General features: G+C 38.5%; 1 protein-coding gene across 1 annotated transcript; it reads left to right on the top strand.

Moving 5' to 3' along the window:
* Positions 1-23747, top strand: TMEM182 (transmembrane protein 182). Its single transcript, XM_051607893.1, has 5 exons — positions 1-342; positions 764-863; positions 2255-2353; positions 11179-11316; positions 22232-23747. Exons 1-5 carry the CDS (start codon positions 202-204, stop codon positions 22453-22455), a joined length of 702 nt encoding a protein of 233 aa, XP_051463853.1. The 5' UTR covers positions 1-201; the 3' UTR covers positions 22456-23747.
* The last annotated feature ends 1896 nt before the right edge of the window (positions 23748-25643 follow it).

The raw sequence follows: 25643 nt of genomic DNA, 5'->3' as shown, positions 1-25643 counted from the left end.
ACAAATTAGGAGACACAAATCATCTCACAGGGCATTGGGAAACACAGGGAGAAAGTCAAGTGAAGAGAAACTTCTTCAGATATGAACTGTGTTCTCCAAATGGCTATTTAGACATCTTCCTAAAATTTTATTTATTTTACTGCTTTGTCTTAAGTAATAAGAAAGTAGCTACTTATTTTTTCTTTGAAGACAACTTTGATAATGAAATTGAGTGTGGGGATATTTTTTGGAGGCTTTTTTGCGGCTCTAGGGGTTTTGCTTTTTTTGGTGGCATTTGGAACTGATTATTGGCTTCTTGCTACGGAAATAGGAAGTTGTTCAAATGCGCCTGAAGATGCTGTGGTTAGTGTGAACATTTTTATTTATAATGATAACTATATATATATATATATAGATAGGTTTCTTGAATGTGTTTCCTTTGTAAGAATTCATTTCTGTATTAACTTCTGAATATACTAATTTTGACCTCACAGCCTTACAAGCCTGCTTCAAAACCTCTTGTAACCAGTTGTAATCAACTCTAAAATGAATTTATCTTTTATGATACTGCTTTTGCAATATGACATTCTTTCAAAGGAAGTATCAATGTTTAGATATGCTATAGGTAACGTGTATTCAGACAGGCTCTGTTTCATTATGATGGTGGTGTTTTTTTACCTCAACATGTAATTTCAGTTGAACTTGATTCTTTCAGCCATTTGAAAATTGCCAAATAATGGCGCTTTTTTTTCTTTGTTTGCTTTTTAATTTTTTTTACCCATAGGGAGAGAAGGCTACTTTCCATCATGAAGGTTTCTTCTGGAGGTGCTGGTTTAGTGGGAATGTAGGAGAGAATAATGCCAGCATGTGGAATTTCTGGTATAGTAAGTAACTTTTTAATTTTAAATTACTTACAGTAATTTGTTCTCAGAATTGTTGTGGGGTTTTTTTTACATCTTTGGAATCACTAGATTTCATATGGCTTCTTTGGTGAACAGGTTCTTCAGCTACTTTAAAATAAATTCTTGACAAACATTTTTGTAACCTGTTCTAAAGGAAACCCCAGGACAAAATAATACAAATTTAACTATCAGCTTATGCTCTAAGTGTTATAGTTGTTCTATTAATCTGAGTCCATTCTTATCAGGAGAGTCTCTTGCCACTTACTATTAAAAAGACTGTTTATTTCTGTAACTTAGTGAGAAAGAGCTTAGTGGTTAAGATGGTCCATGAATTTTTGCTTGGAGAGTTTCTCCAAGTAGTTCTGTGAGTCGGTTGAGGATGCATGTGCAATTCCACTGTGGAAGTAGTGTAGGACACATCATCTCCTGAAAATTTTTTCTACTAAATTCACAGATGATCTCTTGCTTTCTTCCACTACATGCCAGGAATCTGGAATATGAGATTGTATTTTACAACCAAAATTTTCCATGAAGCAGAGGTCAAGCGTATGTTTTTTTCCTGTCTTTGACCTTACCTCTGAGGTACAGACCTCCCTCTGCTTATTGCAAGATTTCCACAATCCTTTTGAAAAGCAGATGCCATCATACAAATTTGACTTCAATAACCCATAATGTGTTGCTTGGTCTTAGGTGGCAAATGTAATATTCATTGTAATTTCCCCTTGTTTTTTATCTAGAGAATTCTACAGTCAGGAATCTGAAATTTGAATGTGGTTTAAGCTATAGTCAGCCTTTATCTTTCATAGGGAAGAAGGTGATGTTTTCAATTAAGAAGATTTATATAAAAATAAGAATAAGAAGATTTAATATAAAGAATGAAATAACCTTTCTCTGGGGATATTGATTCCATAGACTAAACTCATATCTGTTAAGACAGTAAACTTTGTGAAGATGCTTGATATTTTTCATTGTTCTTTCACAAAAGAAAAAAGTAATTTCCTGTTTTATTTTCTTTTTTTCAGGGAGTGGGACATACAATAATGAGACAGACATAATTAATTCTCAGAGGAGAAATGTACATATGCACATAAAAGCGTATATATGCATTGCATATAAATTGCAGTGTGCCAGATAGGCAAGGCTGCTTTACTGTGCCCATAGTACAAATCTCTGTTGCCCTTTAAGGAATAGCCTTGGCAAGATAACCAGGCTTGTATGTCTTACCAAAGCAAAATCCCCTTTAAAGCTGTTGCCTGGGAAAGGACCTGGAATCTTGACCTATGAAACCCAATTTGCCCATTTGAAGAGCAGGCTTGAAATACTTATCTGTTAAGGCAGTAAAATATTAATCTTTAGCTTTCTTTCACTTTCAGCTAACCAGTCACCTTCTAAGAATTGTACACATGCTTACCTGTCACCATTTCCTCTTATCCGAGATGAACACAATTCAACCTCCTATGACTCTGCAATCAGTAAGTTTTTTTCTGGCTACAAATTGATACGATGCCTGTAGTTTCACGAAAACAAATTGGATGCTTCAGTATAAAAAAAGCCTTATCGCACCACACAGTTTAATTAATAGAGTTTTGGTGTTTCAAACTTCTCATAATTTTACAGCATGCATATTTAAGCCACTGCTTAGCAAAGCACTTGAATGCTTAGCACGATTGTAGAATGGAAGTAATTTCTAAAAAAAGAGACATTTCCTTTTTAGTGTTGTTTTTTTTATCCAACATAATAAGTATCTTCCTTGGGCTGAATGCATTAAACAAGTATTTCTTCCAATGTTTTCCAATATTTTTTTTTTGTTGTTGTTAAATAAATAACCACATTTGGAAAAAATATTGCATTTTTACTGTATGAGAAAGGAGGAGAGAGATCTTGATCCTGTCTAAGTTTATTCAACTAACTCAGATATACTGCACCAGCTGCTGGATGTGCCCACTTCCCTCCATTGCTACTACAGGGAGCTGAGGCTCTGGAATTACTCTGAACAGCCAGAGACTGTAACAATGGGCAGTTTTGTTTACTGAACTAAGTTATTTTAAAATACGTATGTATCCTCTATAATAGTTGAAAATACAATGTTAAACTGAGATGTTACCACCAAGAAGCTCTGGTGCAGTAACAGAGAAACATATATGTATATATATGGAAAACACACAGTAATTGTAATACTTCTGGTTGAGTAACGCTTGGAAAGCTGTTTTTGCAACTCCACTTGAGAATATTGGTCACATTTCATCAGATCAAGGGCTTTATGCATGTGCATTTAAGTAAATAGCTTCTGATACCTATTTTATATAACTTTTAAAATGACCCATTATGTGTGGCTGCTACATGTTTCTGAGCCCCCTGGCTCAGTGACTTAAGTGATGCTTTCCAGTCTTTAAGCTATAATCATGCCTTAGCTAACTTTGAACTGTCTTCAGAATCCAATTTTTATGCTGCAGATATGAAGAAAAAAATGAAAATTTGGTCTGATAGTCATTCTGTTAATGTGTAGAAATTATGAACTGTTTGACCAGGCAGAGTTCAGACCTCATTGTTGAGAGATCTAGTCTGTAACTTCACAGCACACCTAGAACAGTTTATCTTTCCATTTGAAAGTGACAGAGTTATCGGCTCCAAATAATCTAGACGGTTTGTATTCCACCATTCACTCATACATTCACAAGGATCCTCAAATTATATTGCATGATTACACAGAAGTGGACAAACAAAGAAAAAGGAAAGGAGAAGGAATATCATCAAAAGTTTAATTAATTTTAGTGAATGTTTGCCAAAAGAACCACTGCTCAAATATAATTTTCCTATCTATATTTCATAATAGGAGATTAAAAATAGACGGAACTGTACTATAGGTGCTGTCCTAGGTAGAGTATATTCAGAGCCATTCCTGCAATATAAATAGATAAAGTTGGATTGCTTTCTAGCTCATTAAAACTGAAGAGAAGTGGGATTTTTATGGCTCTAGTTCTTTTTCAGAATCCAAGCTGGGTTATTTACTACTCAGGTATGGTTGTTCACGAGTCTTTCACAACTTTTTATGAAGGAGGTTATGTCATAATCTCTTCTATTAGTTCAAAACTTAGTTCTCCTTCAGTCTGGTTTAACAGTCCTGCCCATGATATTTGGCAAACAAGTTTTTAAAACCTTGCTGCAACTGCAGTTGCTAAATTAAGAAATATTAGGTTATCCTTCTCTTCACAGTGGGGGAAATGGTTCTTTGTAAAAGCAAGTGGCAAAAACCCTCAGCTTGAATACATGAAGATTTCATCAACTATTCCTACATCCAGTTGGCTGCATCCAATACCTTACATCAACTAAACACAGAACAAAAGTACACTACAAAAAAATCTGGGTTCTTGTCCCTTTTTTTTGTTTGCTTGTTTGTTGGGTTTGTTTTGTTTTGTTTTGTTTTGTTTTTTCTGCTAATGTTTCTTGATACAATATTATAATTTTCATGGCTCGTAGCTTTCTCAACATATTTACTTTTTGGGTTAAAAAAATCTCCCACACAGGTTTATGACTGTTTTCATTGACTCCTTCAAGTCCTATTTTAATCAGGAGTGAATAAAAAGAAATATTCTGTAATCTGAAATCCCAAAAGACTCAAACACCAAAGACCTTCAAGTTTAGTCTTTCCGTACAATTTACATAGCTTTAGACTGAAGGCTTGGTTCATCCTGCCGTGTACACCTAGACTATGAGACCTTGGTGTCAAGAATTACAGCCTTAGATGAAAATGTAAAGACAGAGACAGGTATAGTGATGCTTATATTGGGGATTTTTATATGTTTTAATGTCTCAGGTTTCTTTTCATCATTACTGTTGGATCCATGATCAGTTTTGAAGGGTTAGGTAGCCCTGCTTTGAGATTGCAGCTTCCTGTATCATTTAATCACAGGTGTAATGTTTTGCTCATTCACTACTTTTGTTAAATGTCTTAGCACAGTGGGGAGGACTTCACCTGCCTGCAGTGTAAGGTGCAGTCCACAGCTGTGCTAACCATCATTTATGGTTAATGCCCTTAAAGAAATTTGCAGGCCATGCCATTCATCTTAACATGAAATAACCATCTAAATGAACTCAGGGATGCCTGACTCTAGCGACTTTGTGTGATGGTACATGGTTTATAGTGACAGATATTGTAGCATGCAGCCATTAAATAGTCTTAGACAGCACCTTATTGTGTTGCCAGGACATTTATTTATATGATGATTCACAAACCTAAGTGCAACAAATTACAAACCAATAATAATTTTTTAAAAAATAAATATTAAATTAGTCCATACAAGAAAGGTGCCAGAGTAGTAACCTCTGCATTCTAAAATAAACATAGGTTTGTACAGAGTCAGATTGATTATCCCATCAACCACTTTGGAAACGTTAGTATAGTACTTACATAATAATTCATTGCTACCTAGATTAATGCATGGTATCATGTCATCGGATTACTTAACAGTGACATTCAGGGGTTTACCTTTTTATAAAACTCTCTTTTACTACAGGACAATACTAGACCTGTTTTTGAAAAATGCATAAATTCCTTACTCATATAAGTAGTCCCATTTGCTATAGTGGGCTTATTCCTAAGAAAAAAAGAGAAAGTGCAAGATCTAGCACTTAGCCAAGTCATTAATTTTATTTTTCAGGGTTTTTTTTCTACATGATTTGAAAATAAACAATAATTCCTTAACAGTTGTACATTGCTCCAGCACCTTCTAAAGCTAAATTGGAAGCCATTTAATGGGGCTGCACTGACACATTAGTTTAATTCTATGATTTGTAGCTGCTAGTACTTTTTTCCTTGACCATTAGTATATTATTTGGTCCAACACTGGGCACATTGCCAGCATTTGAAGTAGTGCCTAATATAATGTAGAATACAGAATGTTCAGAGGGCAGAAGAAAAATTCTCATTCAGCAGCTATTATATCTAAAATGGTGTGATCAAATTTATTGGCAGGTTTGTTACTGGCTTGAAATTAACCTAAAGTAATCTAGAAAATACCAGCAATGAAATCTGAAAGTAAATATGGTACAGTGAAGTGTTAGCAGTAGCCTGTTTCTAGGGAAAAAAAAAAAATGCTGTTATGTAATACAGTCAGAAAATTGCCCTTGAGAGACTGTAATACAGTACATTTACTAGGGTAGAACTCCCAAGCCACCAAGCAGCAATAAAGCAAGAAGTATTAAAAAAAGCAGTGTATTCATACTGTGAATATTGTATTTGTTTTACTGTTACGGTTATTTAAAAAATAATATTATTATTACTAAGGGATAGTAAAGGGTACTGAGTAAAACTGAGAAAAGTTTTGCAAGGTTTATTGTGTTGCCAAGTGTATCTCCTGCACTGATTATTATCTAATTTACAGCTGTTTATCTGCAGAGAAGATACTCCTGATTTAAGGCAGCTCAGGCATTTCATCTTTCATTATATTTTATATTGTAGGTGGTACTTTGATACCTCTTGTCAGAAGCATTTTGCTATCTCTTACATTAAATAGAGAAGTAAAAAAGACATAGTCTAAAATGCAATCCACAGTCAAATCACTTTAGCGTGTGAGTCTGTGTGTGAAAACTCAAGGCAACTTTTCTAAGTAAGTTTGCCTATCCTTAGTAATATTTATGCAGCTTTGTACTCATATATGCTTCACAATTTTTTCAGATTTGTAGTGCTCAATAATTCATGTTTGATATTGAATTCACTACTGAGTGACTGGATTGGGGTTTTTTTGATAGGGCATAGAAAATGCATGGGCTGATGGCTGAGATTTTAGAACACTTGGAAGCCAGCAAGGGCAAAAAAAAATGTGCTGTGGTTCCATGATGTTGGTGTTAATGTCTCTGGTTGTAGGTGGGTGGCTTATTGTGTCATTAGCTAACCTGTTCCTGATTAACCCATTTATGAATCTTCCAAGGTGCACGTTTACTACACAACAGCAAGAGTCCATTGCAGGTGACACAACTATGAAACTTTCTCAAATATATTATTATTTCTCTTTAATATAATGCACCAGCAGCATTTTAAAACATGAATCTGTGGATTCAATTTATAATCAATGCTGGGACCTACCACACTAGAAAAGGCAGGTTCTGATAATTTTCCACCATTTCTCCAAAATTCAGTCCCTTACTCAAAACTAGATACTTCTTCCAGTTTGCAAATGGTGCAAAAGTCTCCAGAGGAACCTAAATTAGGATCTTTAGGGTGAAAAGCAAGCAGCAAGGGAAAATTACAAGTCATGCAATTTTTGAGAAATATACTGCAGCTATAATGTTCCCATAGTATACAGGCCAAACGGTGTAGAGCTCAAAGACAAGCATACTGTGTGTACTCCTGTTTTCCTGTAAGTGCTACTTTATTTTTAGGCCCGCCTGTCACTGCCAAGGCAACTGTTGTACCCGATGAAGGGGCAGCTTACCAAGACAAGTTACAGAACCTTCTGTTTATCACTCTTGTGAGAAAGAACAATGGTATCTAAGATTAACACTGCAGATATGTTTACCTCGGACTCTGCTGTAGCGCTTGTACTTCTTCTGCAATAGGAAGTATTTGGATTAATGCATGTATTGGAGGTAGCTAGCTCAAATGTAACCATGAAGTACTCTTTGTCATCTGAACCAGAACATGGGCTATCCCATTAACTGCCTCAGTGAGACTGGAAATGGTGCAAACATCTCTTAGCACCTTGGTATGCAAAACCATTATGTCTTGAAACAGGCTGCTTGGATCACACTGTCAGACTTTTCATGGGAGTTAAAGAAGCATAAGGCAAATCAGCATCTTCTTTTGCTTTTTATCTGTCATGGTTCATCTCAATCTCCGAGCATCAAAGTCTTTGACTTGAAGAGTAAGTTCGTTCTTAGGTAATTTTAATTTCAGGCAGCTCTTTTGTGTTCATGTAAAGATGCCAGCTAAGCTAAATGACAGCAGTAGGGCTTCATTGTAATTTTGAATGATTAGCCCTGCAGGAACTGATCTTCCCCATCTAGGCAGAGAAGACAGGAAATGTGATCTGAGCAAAAATATTCTAAGTATGAAATAAGTGAAGCCTTCTTTGCAGAAAACTAGCTGCTTTTTAACTAAAGAAAAAATTCTGAATTCTCTTAGGATGTTTCCTCAGACCTGTGCCACAAATTACTCTAATTACTTACTGTCTTGCAGATTAGAGGGAGTAGTTTTTTGCTTTGAAAAGTTGCTGATTTGAGAATATTGCAGACTTTTTACCTATCAACTCTATTTTGAAATTGATGTTTAATGATGGAGTTATCTGGCTAAACAAGTATTAGGGTCATCAGAATTTATCCATTCTCATTTATCCATTCCAGAGAAATAGAATGAAAGGTAATTTCAGGTGATATCTAGGTCAAATCAGTATTTCACATATAATGCATAAAATAGTTACACTATTTGAGCAGAGTTTTTCTTTTGCATAGTTACAAAGAGGAAAATTATTCAATGATTGATGATTCTTCTTCTGCTTCTCTTACATGAGAAGCTCAACATGAGCCACCAGTGTGTGCTCGCAGCCCAGAGGGCCAACCCCATCCTGGGCTGCATCAAAAGAAGTGTGGCCAGCAGGGCCAGGGAAGTGATTCTGCCCTTCTACTCTGCCCTGGTGAGAGCCCACCTGGAGCACTGTCTACAGTTCTGGTGCCCTCAGCACAGGAAAGATATAGACCTGTTGGAGAGGCCCCAGAGAAGGGCCATGAAGATGATCAAAGGGCTGGAGCACCTCTGCTATGAAGACAGGATGAGAGAGTTGGGGCTGTTCAGCCTGGAGAAGAGAGGGCTCCAGGGAGACTTTATAGGAGTCTTCCAGTACTTGAAAGGGCCTACAGAAAAACTGGGGAGGGACTTCTCATCAGAGAAGATAGTGATAGGACAAAGGGTAATGGTTTTAAACTGAGAGAGGGGAGATTTTGTTTAGACATCAGAAAGAAATTCTTCACCATGAGGGTAGTAAGGCACTAGAGTAGGTTGCCGGGGGGATTGTGGATGCCCACTCCGTGGAGGTGTTTAAGGCCGGGTTGGAGGAGGCTTTGTGCAGCCTGGTGTAGTGTGAGGTGTCCCTGCTCATAGTAGGGAGGTTGGAACCTGATGATCTTTAAGGTCCCTTCCAACCTTAACCATTCTATGACTATAAAGAGGTTTAAACAATTTTTCATCAGTTGCATTTGTACTCCTTTTGTGTTCAGTTTTCAGGAATATTTGAACAAATCAAGCTTTTCTGGTAAAATTGCACTAAAAGCAGACTTCAATGTTTCCAGTATGAAGAGCAGATAAGGAAACTATACTGATTTTATAAGGCTGGAGAAGCTTGTGTCCTCATCCATTCAGAAAATATAAACACTGCTGTACAGCTTAGGTGACTGACTATAATGATCGTGAAGAAAGCTTTTTCAAGGTCCATTTTGGCCAATGTGTCCGATTATGTGGCATGACTTTAAAGTACCTTGGGCCATTCATGTAAAAGAGTTGGGTGGTTATAGACTGATATAGTGGTATTAGGTTTTAAATGAGGAAGTAATGTCCCATGGACTTGGGGACTGTGATGAAGCTTAGCAAATTAGCCCCATGAGTAAAATAATATGAAATTGCTTCAGAGACCCAGGATTGAAGGACTTGAGAGATTTACCTTTCTAGGTCTCCAGTCACTGTTCATTTGCATTAAGTGAATAATTTAACTATGTGTTTAACTTTAAATGGGGGCCTATATCCTGTAAGAGGTAGAGTTCTTAGAACACACACTTAACTGCTTTGCTGAGCCACAGCCTTCCTCTTGCCTATAATTTCCATATTTGTTTGTTTATGTGGAAAGAAGACTTACAGTGGATATGAACCAAAGCACAGGTTTATCCCTTCTGCCAGTTATCTTCAGACACATTCATCCTTCCCTTCCCCAAATCTGCTGATCAGTGTGGTGGAAAGTTATGTCTCTGAATGTTTACCTGGATTAAAAGGGATGTTATTTTAAAAGTGTGGCTAATGTGATGTGGTGAACATGATCTAGTTAATACATTTACAAGACTGATATAAACAAGATAGTGCTGTAACATTAGTTAAGATGGTCAAGTTAAAAACTATAGATTTTCCAAACAAATTGTGAGAAGCACAAGCTGATTCAGATGAGAGCAAGCCTGAGTTATTCCTGAGTAGCTGGTTCTGCCAAGCTCTAAGAATTTGAAATTTTCAGAATATGAACCAGTATAATAGTTGCTTAGTTGTGTTTTGCAATAACAGTAAGTAGGTGCTGTCAGATGATAAGTGGCAGTTTCTTTTGTGACTCACTTCTCCTGACTTGCCAGCTGGCTTACATGCTTTCCCTCAGTTGGGTGGAAATGTTTTTCACTAACTGAATTGTCAGTGCTTCAAGATTTTCAGATCTGACGATGGAGATCTTTGCAACTCATAATTTTACTAATGGGTTGTGTTAATGTACCAATTTTTAAATCCATGGGAGAAATTCATGTCACTCTTTTAGCATTTGTAAAATGATGACTTTGTTAAATGGATGTGCAATTAACTAGCTAAAAAAATAATTGTTAGAAAGACTCTTTTGGCCAGAGTATGTCACAAAACTCTCGGCTCATTTATCACCAGCTGCATCCATTAATTCAGCACTGGTTGGCACTGTCTAACAGGGACTTCTGAAACATCACATTTTAAATTTAAAAAAATACAAAGAGCTTTAGAGCAGGAATAGGCTGATTGAAAATCCTTAACTGTTTTTAAGAAGCTTGGTTTATATTGTTTTGAGTTTTTCCTGCTTTAAAGTTCCTTCTATTGAATATAACTATATGTAAATAGAATTACCCAATTGTAAATTGTGGAGAATTTACAGATTGCTATTGGTGGTTGAGTGCTAAGAATGCCAAGATGTTACAGCTCTGCTTCTTCAAGACAATTTTGGTAAAGCAATTGTATCCTGCCAGCCCGACAATTTCTCCCAAATAATCATTGCTACAGCTTTGGTGTACCATTTTCCAAAGAGCATAAATTTGGCCAAGCTGCTGTCTTGCAATTCACTGCTAAACACTAAGCAGATGGATTTCATTCATGGTAACTTATAACCTATTCACCATGATCATCAGATAAGAACTGGCATTCAATCCTAATTTGATGCATATGACATATAATGTATATGTACAGTAGAATGAATATTTCATTTGTTAACAAGGAAAATGAAAAGAGAAGGGCAAAAGAAAAATCTTTGATAGCCAAATATGTCACTTGTTTAAGTTCTGAAAAGTGTTGTGTTCTTTTTTGCTTCTTCCCTTTCTCCAGTTTATCGAGGTTTCTGGACAGTTCTTATGCTCCTGGGAGTGCTTACTATTGTGATGGCTAGTTTCTTCATCATCTGTGCAGCTCCTTTTGCCAGCCACATTCTGTACAAAGCAGGAGGAGGCTTTTACATCATTGCTGGTGAGTATACTGCTTGCTCAGTCAATTAAGAATGGAAAGGATGAGGTATTTCTCCCATTTTTCATGACCAAAATTCACATCAATTATAGTTAAAATACAGAAAAAGCATATGTTCTATCTTTTGACAATTCTTTCCATAGTTATTTGGTCATGAAACTATTCTAAAAAGTACTTTTGGATTAAGAAGAAAAAAAAATCCTAGACAAATAATAGAATTACACTGCAATTTCAATCTACTTTTTTAGCATAAAAAGAATGCATATTTAGGGATGCTGACTTATAAGATTCTCAAGGGCTTTAGCTAAGAAGAGGGGTCTTTTATCAGTGACAAAAGATGATTACAGTACCCTCCAAAGAAGTTGGAAGAAAAGAGCACATTCACATGATTGATATAGGATAAATGTCTTGGATGTGGTTGGAGTACACAAAACAGTTGTCACATATGAGTAAGTGGGAGCTCTAAAGTCCTGTGAATGAAATATAAAAAATAACTGAATTCCCTTCTTGCTCCTAATCCATGTGTACTGTGGAGAATACAACCTCTTGGGGTTCAGCAGGTATGGGCAGCTCTCTGGGATGCTGTTCTGTTAACCTTGAAAAGTCTGGGAAGATGTCACACTGGTGTGAAAGATCAGTTGTGTAGGATGTAAATGATAGTAAGTGCTCAATCACTGTACTCTTTTGTCTAAAGCCTGATGAGAGGCAATCCTATGAGAGCAGTATTGTGCTATGGGGTAGAACCACTCCTGGAGCCTGGGCTCTCTTTCTATTCCTGTTACTGACCTGTTGACCTTGCTTACCCACTTCACCTCACAGCCCTTCATACACAGCTAATGATCATTATTCCCTCTTAAAGGACCCTCAGTAAAGTGTGGGAAGTATTTTATAATATTTTTTTGAAAACTCTCCTCCATACTTGCATATGATCCCTTGAGTATTAGTCCTTCACAACTTTTAAAAAGATATGCAAAAAATATTTACAGTCTGATGGAAATCCTAAGGTATTTCAGTGCTTTTTGTTACTGTTTTGCAGGGTAAGAGCCCATGTGAGTCCTGCTCTTTTTCTGTATTTGTAATCTGTAAAAAACCTCATCTGTCACTAGAAAGTTACAGAGGCTGTTAGGAAAAAACACTTGAAAGACACCAGGAACCAGTGGCCAGAGGTGTAAAGCAATGTGTGTGTTCTCCACTCTGGGTCAGTCCATTTGCCCTCATTTATGCAGGGGAAAGTTAGGTCCCTTGAACCTGTCTCTTTGCCTCTGTCACCCTTTGGTCCCTGTAGAGCAGATGTTCTTCAAGGGAAATCCTGCATTTTTACTGTCTCTCTATATAGATCTTTCAACTTCAGCACTGTTCTCAGTCAGAGCACCAGAGAAGACCTGTGTTATTTTTATTATTACCCTTGATGTTGAAAGTGGAGATATTCAGCAAAATCCTGCTATGATTTGCCCAAAAGGTAGTGGTGGCAGGAGAATATAGGACCCTGGAGCCATTTTCTTTGGATAACATGTGTTGGCTTAGATAATGGGACCTTGTTCCTCATTGAGTTCTTCTGCATCTGCTCCCAGTCACACCAGTAGGGCAGGGCTGCTTGGGGAAGGTAGTAACTGTAGCTATCATTATCCTATACAGCACTTCAGGTCACCCACAAAAACATACAAAAGCAGTTAGTTTCTCTCAGCTTTTCTCACAAGTCAGTATACTCAAAAAGCCAAGGCCTGGGTTTAATTATATCATGAAGTAAAATAATACTGGAGGGAGACACCATATAGGCTTAAGAAGAGCTTATAAAGACTGCATTGTCAGTAGTTAAAGCTATGTCCTGTGGGATGTCTTGGGCAACAACTCAGTTTCCTGTCTTAGCACAATGTCCAAGTAGCTGTTATACTGTGGAGAATAGTAGGCTTCTGAGAAAGAAGTTTGACAAGATGGTTGTTCTGTGGAAGTTTGGAAGAAGAAAATAGGAAGATCCATAATTTTCCTACTTACTTTTACATCTTCAAAGAAAAACCCTAGATTAAGCCATTTGAATGCTTGTTATTGGACTGAAGTATCTGTATCCTTTTGTAACTAACAAAAAAGAAGCTTGTAGAATGGTCTGCTGTGCCATCTTAGGGTTCAGAAAGCAGCTGAAGAAGTTATTTGGGACCATCCAAGAGCTAAGTGATTTGTATGCACTAACTGCTTAAACTTCTATTATCATCAGTAAGAAACACTCACAGAGGGACAATTCACCTTATTCATGTAAAAGCAGATAGACTTTCCTTCTAGAGTCACCTGTGGAAGGAGCCTAAACAGAGATCCTGAGTGACATAGCATAAATATAGTTTGGAAACAGCCTTTTGTGGCAATCAAGTCTGACCTCCCTTTCAAAGCAGCCCTGGCTTCAAAGTTAGACTGGGCAGCTCAGAGCCCTGTCTAGTCAAGTTCTAAAAATCTCCCATAATTGATATTCCACACCAAATTCTGGCACTTGTCTCAGTTTGATGAACTTGACTGTGAAAAATATTTCTTTTTTTTTGCTTATATCCACCTAAAATTGTCCTTGCTGCAGCTTGTGACCACTTTGTCTCATTCTTCCAGTGTGTACCTATCTTCTCTGTAATTCCATTTAGAGAGATGAAGACTGTTTTTATCTTCTCCAGACTAAAACTCCTCAGCTTGCTCAACTTCTCCATGCCCTCCATCACTCCATCTTGTGCTTTAAGGATTTTGCCTGTGAGGAACAAAGTTCTTCTGGGCCCCTTTTGCCCTTCAAGGCTTCCTTTGTCCTTCTTAACTATGCAGCCTGTAGCAGATTCCCACCATTCCCACACCATTTTTGTCCACCTTATTGTCCTTAACCCATAAGCTTCTGTTACTTAGGAGATCTTTGTCCACTCAAGATACTTCTTTGTGCAGACTGCAGCAATCCTACCCTGTCTTGGCTGCCTCTTCTTAAAGAGTCTGTATCCATTCAGCAAAGTACTCCAATCAAGCAAGCTTTCTCATCACATCTGCAATTGCAGATCCATCATCCAGTGCCTGCATGAACTTCAATTCCTCGTGTGTTATTCCAACACTTAATTCATGTGTGTACAGGCATTTCAGGTGGGCTTTCAGTTGTGCTGCTTTCTCAGTGGAAGTGTATGAGCATCCCTCATTGCTCTGTCCCATGCATACGCTCTCCATTCCCTTCACCCTGCTAATCTGGAGGCTTTGATGTCCATCTGCCAGCAGTCCTTGTTTTTATCTCCTCATAAGATTACTGAGCTTGTTGCTCTTTTCTCACCTTGTCTGATGGATCTCAACTCTCTCCAGCAGTCCTCATTTCTCAAAGAGTGTCCCACGGTCACAGAAGCTAAAGCTCTGCTTGGGACACTAGCTACGAAGCTAGGAGCTGATGCACAGTGTATGTCATCTTTTGCCTATTTTTTATCCTTTAAGCAGCAGGTTTGAGACCATAATCACCTGGGCTCCCTGTCATTCACCCTGTAATTACCCTCTCAAGGGCACAAAGTTTCTCTGCCAGCACCACTGGTGGCAAAGGGGCATCAGAAGTCTCTCCACAGTGTCATATGTCTGGGTCCCAGAAAAACAGCAAGCCTACACACAGAGCAATTCTGATGTCTGGTCTATGGCAGAATCATAAACCTGCCTTTTGCTCATCCTGATCATTAAGGCTTCTTTTATTGAGCTGTGCAGTTGAACTACCACAAACTAAGAGAGACACACAATTATTAGCCTTGGTGGCATCTCACTGACTAGCAGCTTTCCCTGTTAAGCTTTGTAACTACATTTACTACCTGAGGCTAAAGGTGAAACTGCAGATAGGGGAAACAGTCCATATAAGTTCGTGATACCACAGTCAGTGGCCTGGGTGCTGTCTTTGCAACCTCCCCTCCATGCCTGTAATATCAGAAGATGGACCAAGAGCAGCTGCAGTAGTAGTGCTGTAAGAAGAACTGTAAGAAGCCTTACAGTTGCTTCAAAGGTCAAAGGAAAAGAAGGAAAGATACCATAAATTAATCACTTAGAGCAGCCTTCAGTAACATTCATAATTACCCTAGGCCTGTTCCTGTCTGGATGGTGAAAGCCATCCTCTTGTACTGATGTCAGGCAAGCTAGCCCCCAGGATTTGCACAGAACATTACGGAATCACACCCTTGTGAAGAAGAAAGGTGAGAAGTACAAGTATGATTTCTTCTTGCTACCAAAAGAGAGAAAAAAGCTGATATTTTTAATTCTAGCTCTTAGATGAGGACAAAAATCTGTCTTCAGAGATCTGTGCCAACTACCATAACTCTTAAGTAAGATCCTCTGCAGGTACATCAGAATGGAATGTCAACCATACTTTTTAAGTAAAGGACACAGGAGGCCAAGGTAGGTGGTAGAATCTGTAATAAGGACAAGGACAGAAAAATGCAATTGAAAAAAAGAATGTGCGCACACACACAAGTTTTTCTCAAGTGAGATAAAGAGTTCTAAACTTCTAGGCACAAGTAAAAAGCTCACTTCATTCTTTCCAGCACCTGTTGTCTTCGTGTCTGCATAGTAAAATATTCATGCCATAAACAGCCATTCACCATTGACAAGTGAAAGGCATTTCTATGTGGGAAGAATAAGTACTAAAGGCCAGCAAACTGCTTCTTGAATTCACAGACATTTCTAAAGGTTCTGTATTCTTTCTCCTCTGCAATATGTGCAAGTATTTGTTTGAAAGGAATTCAAAAGAATAAATGCAAAAGACAGAAAAGAATGACCTCTGAGAAGTCCGTGTCTTATCACACTGCACAGAGCTGTGTATCAAACATGTGTGTTCTTAAAAAAATGCAAAATGGAAAAAAAGGAAAGAAAAAGGAGGAGAAGGGAAGTATTTATTTGTCTTAATCTCTCTCAGACATATTTCAAGTTCTAGGAATAATTTCCCCATCATGCCTGATTCATGCAACTTCTGTTTTATTTTATATTCACTAAAAGGCAAGGGCAAATGGACACCTGCAGACTATGTAAAAGGTCTAAATGTTGAAAATGTAGAAATACATCATAGTACATTTGTTTCTAAAAATATTTGCTTCATGAAATTGTGAAGGTTTCTTTCAAACTCAGTAAATTCGCCTTGGAGCTTGGCTATGAGGGTTCATGACATTCACAATAGATAGTCAGTACAAGACCGCAGGAACAGATTTTCCAGAATAAATATATATTTATTTTAGTATATTCTTCTTCATCATGGACAGGCATTCCTATTACACTGGTAGTGGATGCTTTTGCAAGTCTTAATGGCATGACTAGTATTCTGGAGGAAGGAGACAAGCTATTGAGGCAAATTTGTGGATGCAGAAGTAGGATGGGACAGCAGTAGTGTACTTATATAAGTAGAGGAATTCTCCCTATTGTTTTCCACAAGCAGCATAAAATTTATCTAGGAAAATGCTCTCCAGCAATAACGAGTCTAATTCTGACCTCTCTTCAGTTTTACATGGACCCTGCTGATGTTTCTGAGTTATTAGTATTCTAGTGATCCTACTAAATTCTTCAGAATTGAGTTCAAATCTTGTGATTGGGGGCAATATGAAGAAATAGCTTAATTTAAAACTTTTTGAAATACATGATCTTTCTTCAAGAACACCATATTCTCTACACATAAAATAAGGCAGAGAGATTTTGCAGTGACAGAACTTAGTTTAAAAGACTTCAGCAGGCCAAGATAGACAATTGCTTAGTAATATTGCATTTGGCCTTCAGTCCAATGCCTTTCGTTTTGTTTAAGCACACTTTGTTGGATGGTACCTCACCAAATGTTATAAATGACCAAAGCAGAATGTTGCAGAAGTAGTGCACGAAGCAGAAGACTTGTATCTATTAGCAACTCTGCTATGGTATGTCTTATGTGTTATGCAAGTATGTGCCTTGGCTTTGAGAAGCAAGAGTCAAGAACAGAATTTGGATACTTAGAACATCTCAATATCAGATTAGTTGTTTCTATGCCTCATTTTTCTTTCTACACAATGGAGATCTATATTTTTGTAAATAGCATATAATGTGCTGACTGTTATTTGACATGATTATTACTGTTCCCAGTGCATGGACAAAACTGATATCTTGTGGTCTGTAAAAAATACTTCAAACGTTATGTGTATCTGAATTTTACATGCAACTCAGTATGCTGCAGACGTTTTTTTATTCTGTTCTTGATCATGCTTTTTCTTCAAACCTGACTTGAACCATTAGTATCCCACCCTTTTGTGAAAATAAGACAATGCAAACAGCCATGAAACCATATAATCTGAAAAGAAACAGTATTTTTTTTTTACTCTAACAATCAGATACATATTTAACGTCTGATAAACATTCATTAAGCTCCTAACTCGCCTTTGAAGAAGGTATTTTGATGCAATTAGTGTGGATGCCAGGAGGAAAAAATCTTTAAGTCAAAGAAACTTGCACATATGCTTAAATTTAAGCACAAGCTCAAGTGTTTAATGGATAGGAAGGAACTAATGCCTCTGGCCCTAAACATCAAACAATTTAAGCAGATGCATTAGTGATAATAGAAGTACAAGATCTGCTTCCCTGCTCTCGCTGCTGCTTCTAATGTACTCTAACGTCTTAGGAAACAAAACCAAAGGGACAAAACAGGGAGTCTACCTGTTAAGAAATGTTTCTGTTTTCTTTTTTCTCTGTTACTATTGGTAACATGCAGGAGCCTCAGTTAGCTCCTGTTAAAGTGCTCTACTCCCATGAAATCATAACTCTGTGAAAATTAGACAAAAGGAGCACTAACAAATTAAATGCTGTTGGAGGCAACAGGACATGGTTGGTTTTTACTTAACCTGACTCTACCCTTCAAGAACACACTAAGCAATGTACCTACTAATTAGCCTCCATTAGCAGATAGTGAGAACCCTTAAATACTTCTCCAGTGCCTTAATTAACTAAGAGGGTTTACATATTCTCCCTTTTCTTTCTTTTAAATACAGACATTTATCTCTGCTTGACATACATTTCTTTAGCAAATTTACATACCCAACAATTTGCCACACACAGGTATTAGAAGCTTGCTGTGAAATCACCCGATGGATATCAGCTTCCCTGAAGTTGTTTTACCACTGGCAGCACTGGCTGGCTATTTTATATCTACATGGAGTTGGCTCCAGTTCAGTCACAGAATCATATAATGGTTTGGGTTGGAATGGACCTTAAAGATCATCTAGTTCCAACCTCCCTGACATGGGAGGGCACCTCCTACTAGACCAGGTTACTCAAAGCCCCAGCCAGCCAGGGCTTGAACAATTCCAGGGAGGGAAGCATTCCAGCCACACTTTCTCTGGGCAACCTGTTCCAGTGTCTCACCACCCTCCCACTGAAAAATTTCTTCCTAATGTCTAACCTAAATCTACCCGCTTCCAGTTTGAAACCATTACCCCTTGTCCTATCACTACAAGCCCTTGTAAGAAGTCCCTACCAAACTTTCCTGTAGAACTTTAAGTTCTGCAAGGCTGGTATAAGGTATTCTCAGAGCCTTCTCTTCTCCAGGCTGAGCAAAACCAACCCTTTCAGCATGTCCTAATAGGAGAGGTTCTCCAGCCCTCTGATAATCTTTGCAGCCCTCCTCTGGGCTTGCTCCAACAGCTCCATGTCCTTCTTGTGTTGGGGGCACCAGAACACTCCAGGTGGCGTCTCATGAGAGTGGAGCAGAGAATCACCTCCCTCGACCTGCTGGTCATGCTTCCTTTGATGCAGCCCAGAATATAGTTGGCTTTCTGGGCTGCAAGCACACATTGACAGCTCATAGAATCATAGAATTGTCCGAGTTAGAAGGGACCTCTAGAGATCATCTAGTCCAACTCCCCCACTAAAGCAGGATTGCCTACAGCACATTACACAGGACTGCATGCAGGTGGGTTTTAAGTATCTCCAGCCTCCCTGGGCAGCCCATTCCAGTTCTGTCACCCTCACTATAAGGAAGATTTCCCTCATATGTAAATGGAACTTCCTATGTTCCGGCTTGTGCCCATTGCTCCTCTTCCTGTCACTGGGAGCTACTGAAAAGAGTCTGTCTTCATCCTCCTTGCACCCGCACTTTAGATACTTACAGGCATTCATAAGGTCTCCTCTCAGCTTTCTCTTCTCAAGGCTAGAGTCCAGCTCTCTCAGCCTTTCCTTGTAAGAGAGATGTGCCAATCCCCCAATTATCTTTGTTGCCCTCAATGTTGGGGTTCTCATCAACCAACACCCCCAAGTCCTTCTCCTCAGGGCTGCTCTCAATCCATTCTCCACCCAGCCTGTATTTGTCTCAGGTGTAGCCCGACCCATGTGCAGGACCTTGCTCTTGGCCTTGTTTAATGACCTAGAATGTGTTGCTTCAGAGTGCCCAAAGAGCAACGGGTGCCCACTGTGAGATTAAAGTGCCTGAATGAGCCTTTTTTTAATGGCAGATGCTTCTGACTAACTGTGCTATGCAGCTTTGTGTCTGCCTATGGTGCTGGAGGTCAAAAGCATTCCAGATGTGCAAGGCCTGGTTACACTTACCCGCTGCTACAGAAAGGGAATGTACGTCATTACTTTCTGTAATTATTATTGTTTTGGACTAAGTATGCCCTGATGTAGAGAATAAATAGAAGACTAGAGACATATGAAAATGCACAGGCACAGCCATCTGAAGAGTTGCATTCCAATGTTCATACGGATTTTGCCATATTTTTGGGCTATGTTGTTGGGGTTTTTTTTAAGTTTTGAAACCTTGAACAAATTTCATGTCTCTAGTAACTCCATTTATGGATTTGGCCCTGAATTTTTTATTTTTTTTTTTTTTTTCATTAAAAGTTACCAAACAGTTACTCTGTTTGGTTCTAATTTTCCTGTATTTCCTACATTATCTGTTAGCATTAGATACTCTGTTATAGGAGTCTTCCACTCAGTTTAACTTACATTTGGAGACTCTTCAATTTAATTTCTCCTTCTTTGTGTCTGGCCCTAAGGTGATTTTTCTTACTGATTGTTTCACCAGTTGAAAGTTCAATACAGTCGCAGCACTGAATTCCATCAGAATTGAATTTTACTTCAGTAAAATACTTTCAAGATTAAATCTATACCTTTTAGAGTTGAGTATTGTTGGTTTTTTTAAAACTTTGTTAGGAATTTGAGCCCTAGCAAAAATTGTAATCCTGGAAGTATATTTCATAGACAGGAAATATGTCTGCATCCTTTTTTATTTAGTTTTTTTCCTTTATGTCAGGCTCATAAAAATTGCAGGTCCTTTGGGATTTCCAGTCACGTTTTGCTTATGCCTCAGGTTAACTACTTCAGCTCATTTTTTGGTGGGCTTCAAAAGGCAGTGTTCCCAAATATTGAGTTGCTAGCTCTCAGCTCCCAGATGTTCAGGATGTCCAGAATGTAAAGCTATTACATTTTGACAATAAAACACCAACAAGAATGTCACCAGGTCACCAATTTAAACTGCTTCAGCTAAGCTGTCTGATTTTGCCTGAAGCAAATGAGGGAGTGATGACAAGCATTGCATCCTTGTAAGTGTGTAGGAAGGGCAGGGAAAGGAGGTGGTGAGGCAGCATCTCAGGTTGGGGATGGGCAAGATAACGATTAAAGCTTACCAGGACAGATTATTCTGGAAGCAAATGCCTGTCCATGGGTGCTTACAAAGTGCATTTGTGGGTTTTGCCACAAGTGCCACATTCATTCAAGTTTGCATTCCAAGTATTTAGGAGAATGGGGAGGAGACAGCAAATGCCTTTGACTTACACTCTATGGCATGTTGACTCAAGTTTGGCAATAAGTGTTCCCAGTAATATGCACTGGTTGATGGTTTTAATGAGACACCTAAACATCCTGGGATAAAAACATGATGGGATGATGTTCCCTAAATATAAATAATGTTGGGATAGTCCGGCTGCTGTAACTGTGCTGTGACAGCTGGAGCTCAGGGAGCAAGTGGGTACAGGCTGGAGTATGCAAAAAATTCAGGCTTGTGCCCTCAGTTTTCCAGGAGATCTGCTAGAGCATCTGTGCTGCAGGCTTGCATTTCTCAAGTGTCCACGTTCCTCTAAAGTGAAATGAAATATTAGGAATGCAAATGATACTTTGGGAAGCACTTTTTTATATCTCCTACTGGTGTATAGTAACAAAGAGATTAACAAAGTTTGTAAGGACGTGTCCTCCTGTTACTAGCATGTGTAAACAATCTGAAGGCCTTTCAGAGGAGTGGTTGAGAAAAGGCTGTGAATTATGCGGTGGATTAATTCCAGAAAACTGCTGTATCCAATCTGAGGTTAATATTGATAGTCTGCTTCACAGCTTTCATGTCACTATTGTTATTTCTTATTCCTATATCAATAATTTATTTTCTAATGTGGAGGATTTTTAATTCATTACACCTGAATTTGTTTGCAAAATATTTTAGTAGAATACTCTGAAGGTAGTATGTTTCAAACAAAGCCCTCTTCATAAGAAAAAGAAGGAAATGTAGAGTGGTGAAGATGATTGATAGAAAGATTTCCTACCCTTTACCCCTTTTCATATTTCATCCAAAAGACTGTGTTAGGAACAGCGGCAGAATCTGGGAAGCCAAAGTATTTTTTTTTCCAGGCCATCCCGTCCCACTTCCCTTCCTTTCCCCTCCCTTGGCTCCTGAATTCAAAACAGTAAATGCCTGCCTGTTTTTTGTCCCTAAACACACGTGTTTCAGTCTACCTACCAAAAGCAGGTGTATCCTTTGTTGTGGGATTATGCCTGGCAGTGCAAAGCAAGCTGGGGATAATGCTTGTTGGAGAGAGTCAAAGGCGAATAATATCCAGTGGTGGCTGACTGTTGCCTTGCAGATTTGGGCCTCAAGTATTGCTGGCTTTCTAGGTATTACAGTAAATGCACCCAGCATTTATCTCACACTCTGTTGTTAAACCTGGTGTTTCTTTTCCAGGTGTCTTGTTTTCGCTGGTAGTCGTGATGTACGTCATCTGGGTCCAGGCGATGGCTGATCTGGAAAACTACACAAACATGAAAAAAATGGATTGCCCAGACTTTGCTGTTTACGTACGCTATGGCTGGTCTTTTATGCTGGCTCCTATAGGAGTGTTTTTTGCATTATTAGCAGGAATGCTGTTCATGTTGGTAGGACGTGCCATTTATTTGCACTCAGACTAGTCATACACTCCTGAAGGGAATACAGGAATCCTAGTGAAACTTCATTACAGCTGTAAACTGGAACACAATTTTATACATTATTACCGTTATGGCACTTCTAAGTGTGCAGGCAGACTTTTGTTACTTGTTAAAGAGAAAAGGACACAAAACTCAATACAGGAAGAACACAAAACTCAATACAGGAAGAAACCACCTTTAGTCTCAACTGATTTTTAATTCTTTAGAAAGTAAACCCGTGGTTCTTCGTATTGTACTATTAGAGGCATTTTTGCCGTTTTGCAAACAGAGAAAGGCAAAAATTTTCTGCAACCAAAAGCCTGACAAGAAGTGGGACAAATCAATATTTTATACATTTGTCTTCTAATATCTTTCTTTTGCTTCTGCTTGTGGGGAATGGTACAAGGTGGAGGGGAAAACAAACATTCAGACACAGTAATTCAATCTACCTCCTCTCCTGTTTTCCACTACTTGCCTTAGCTTTAATACAAGCAAACATGCCTGCACTTTATAAAAATAGAGTGCAGTTGTTCATGCAGCATCCGTGGGAAGAGGACGAGAGCAAAGAAAATTGCCATGAACAGCGACCTGGTGCTAGTCTGTACATGTAAAAACTTAACTGCTTCTGTTAGACTTTTCTCTTTTCTGTATGCATTTGAAAGCTGTATACTTCTGTATGCTGAAATACGTGTTTGTTGCATGATTCTCTACACCAATATGCCATAGCTAAATCACTTGCTGAAATTATGCCAAAATTGTACTTTGAATTACAGCATTAATATTTTAGTCAAGTTTTAACCCTTTTATTTTTGAATGGAATAATTGGCTCCTTCACCAAATATTTTCCTGGTTGTGTAAAATTACTTTTTATTAAAAAAAGGTTTATTATGAAGGCAATATCTAGGACATGTAAGTGTATGTTTTATGTAGCCTTAATTTTCCTAAAATTTAAAAATCCACATTGTAGACCAAATCCACCTTGCCTACTGGTCATCCCAGAGAGAGCAATGTGCCTAGCTAAGACAGCAGGGGAGATAGATTTGGTTCTGTATTGTAGGAGTGACTGGTCCTTCTGTGTGTGTGCTCTGTGTGTGCATGTTTGGAAGATGGGTGAGAATGGGTCTGTATGCATGGTATGGAAAAGATGGGGTGGAGTTTTAACAATGGGGAAACTCTGTCTGGCCTCGGGCCCAAGCTGAAATTAAATCCATCTGAGAGTATGTTGGTTTTCACTTTGTAACTCAATGCAGAATATTTGGGACTGCTGGGGAAAAATAAAGACTGCATGTTGGTTTCTTCTTGTTCATAATGCTTAATTCCACAGCTGTTATGAATACTGAAAGCATCACTAAAAGACAGGAAAGGAGTGCCCACCTAGAAGATGTGGTGGGCCAGATTGGATGTTACTTCCATTTTGGGAGCTTTTGTGATTGGAAGCTTTCCAGCCTTCCCTGCTACTTATTTATTTTTCCATCATCAAGATTAGCTTTATACATTATAGAACAGGAAGAAAACAAGGGCAGGGGGTAGGAGAACTGGGACTATGAGGTTTGGAATAATTACCAAATCACAAAAATATTTTTATTGGCAGCTAACATGGTGTTTTTAATTACTGTGTCAGAGCATGATGGGTGAATTTTAGCCAAATGTTCATAAGCATATATGTGAACTCCATATAAATGATAGCCATGCGGAGAACATTAAGGTTACACTGTAATGCCCTTGGTTAATCAGGAAATGCTGAAATTAACCCTGCTCCTTGTGCATATGGTATTATATTCCTGCCCTTAATTACACAATCACATACTGTTTCTCAAATAATACAATCTGTTGGTATTTACCCCCTTTCAGTCTGGGATACTCACTGGTAATTGTGGAGGTAAATTCAATAATCAAGAGTTGACTAAGTACCCCTCCCAAACCCTGTCTGCTTCTCTGTAGGGGAGAGTCCCTCTCCACAAGAGTTTAGAGGGGGCAATACACTTGAGCCACTTTCCTGCTACTTTTAGAAGCTGGAGGAATTGAGAGGTGCCTCAGAGCTGGACTTCATCCAGCAAACCTAACCATGTGTGCAGCAGCAACTAATAAAGTCTACGAGGACGGAGCCAAAGGCTCCCGTGGAGCCCTTAATTCAGCCCATGTGCATCTTCAGAGCTCTCTCCATTATGCTGCTAAATTGGCTACACTCTTGTGTATGAGGCAGTCTCTTTTGGAGGCAGCCCTTTGGGTCAGACTGAGGACATAATGGCCATTGAAGATCCAAGGTGTTTCTGAGGGTTTCCTTAGAAACTTCAGGAAGCCTTTCTGGCGTCAGTAGGAATTGCTTGAGTACTCGTAAATTCTTCACTCAAACTCACACTTTTGCAGTAGTCTACAGGTCTATCCATTTGCTTTAAGTTGATGCCACCTTCTTCTCCTAGTGGTAGAAATGAAAGTAAGGTTGCTTCTGAAATGGTGTAAACAAGCTGCTTGCTCCCTTCAAAACATGCATGCATCTGAACATAGGATGTGCAATATGCAGCTGCTGTAGACCGGGGAATGGTGTTGAGAGTGATGGGGAGAGGTTTCTGTACAGGTCTTACCTAAAAGCACAGTCTAACTCTTGTTTTTCAGATTTAATTGAAAAACTACTTATGGGGGATGGGTTTGTAAGAACTCGGGGAAGGCAGACCAGCTAAGGAGACTCACTCCATGGCATTCTTCCAGATATGCTTTTGTCTAGAAAATCCTTCGTGGCAATGCAGGGATTTTCATGATTAAAGCTGAGTAGAAGATTACAAAGGGCATTAAATACTGCAATCAAAATATTCTGTAAAATTGGTTAAAGAACAGTGCTCCTCACAAACTTATAGGGCTTGGGGTTTTTATTTTTCATTGCCTGGCTGGCTTAATAGCCTGTGATCATATTGGAAGAAAAGAGTGTTGTGGGGGTTTTTTGGTGGTGTGTTTTTTTTGTGTTGTGTTTTTTTTTTTGTTGTTGTTTTGTTTTTGTTTTTTTTGTTTGTTTCTTTCTTTCTTTTTAAGTAACGTGTTTGGAAAAGTGATGGTAAAAGGAACAGGTTTTTAAGAAGCATTTTCTGATTACTTTCAATCTGAGAATCATCCGCTTGTTCAGCGCAAACATGGTGAGGACTGTGATTTCCCACAAAGGAGGCAGTGAGGAAACAAGGGGATGGAGGTGAGAAGGGAGG

Source organism: Apus apus, chromosome 1 (assembly GCF_020740795.1).
Source record: "Apus apus isolate bApuApu2 chromosome 1, bApuApu2.pri.cur, whole genome shotgun sequence".
Taxonomy (NCBI): Eukaryota; Metazoa; Chordata; class Aves; order Apodiformes; family Apodidae; genus Apus; species Apus apus.
This window is presented reverse-complemented; position numbering and strand designations above follow the sequence as displayed.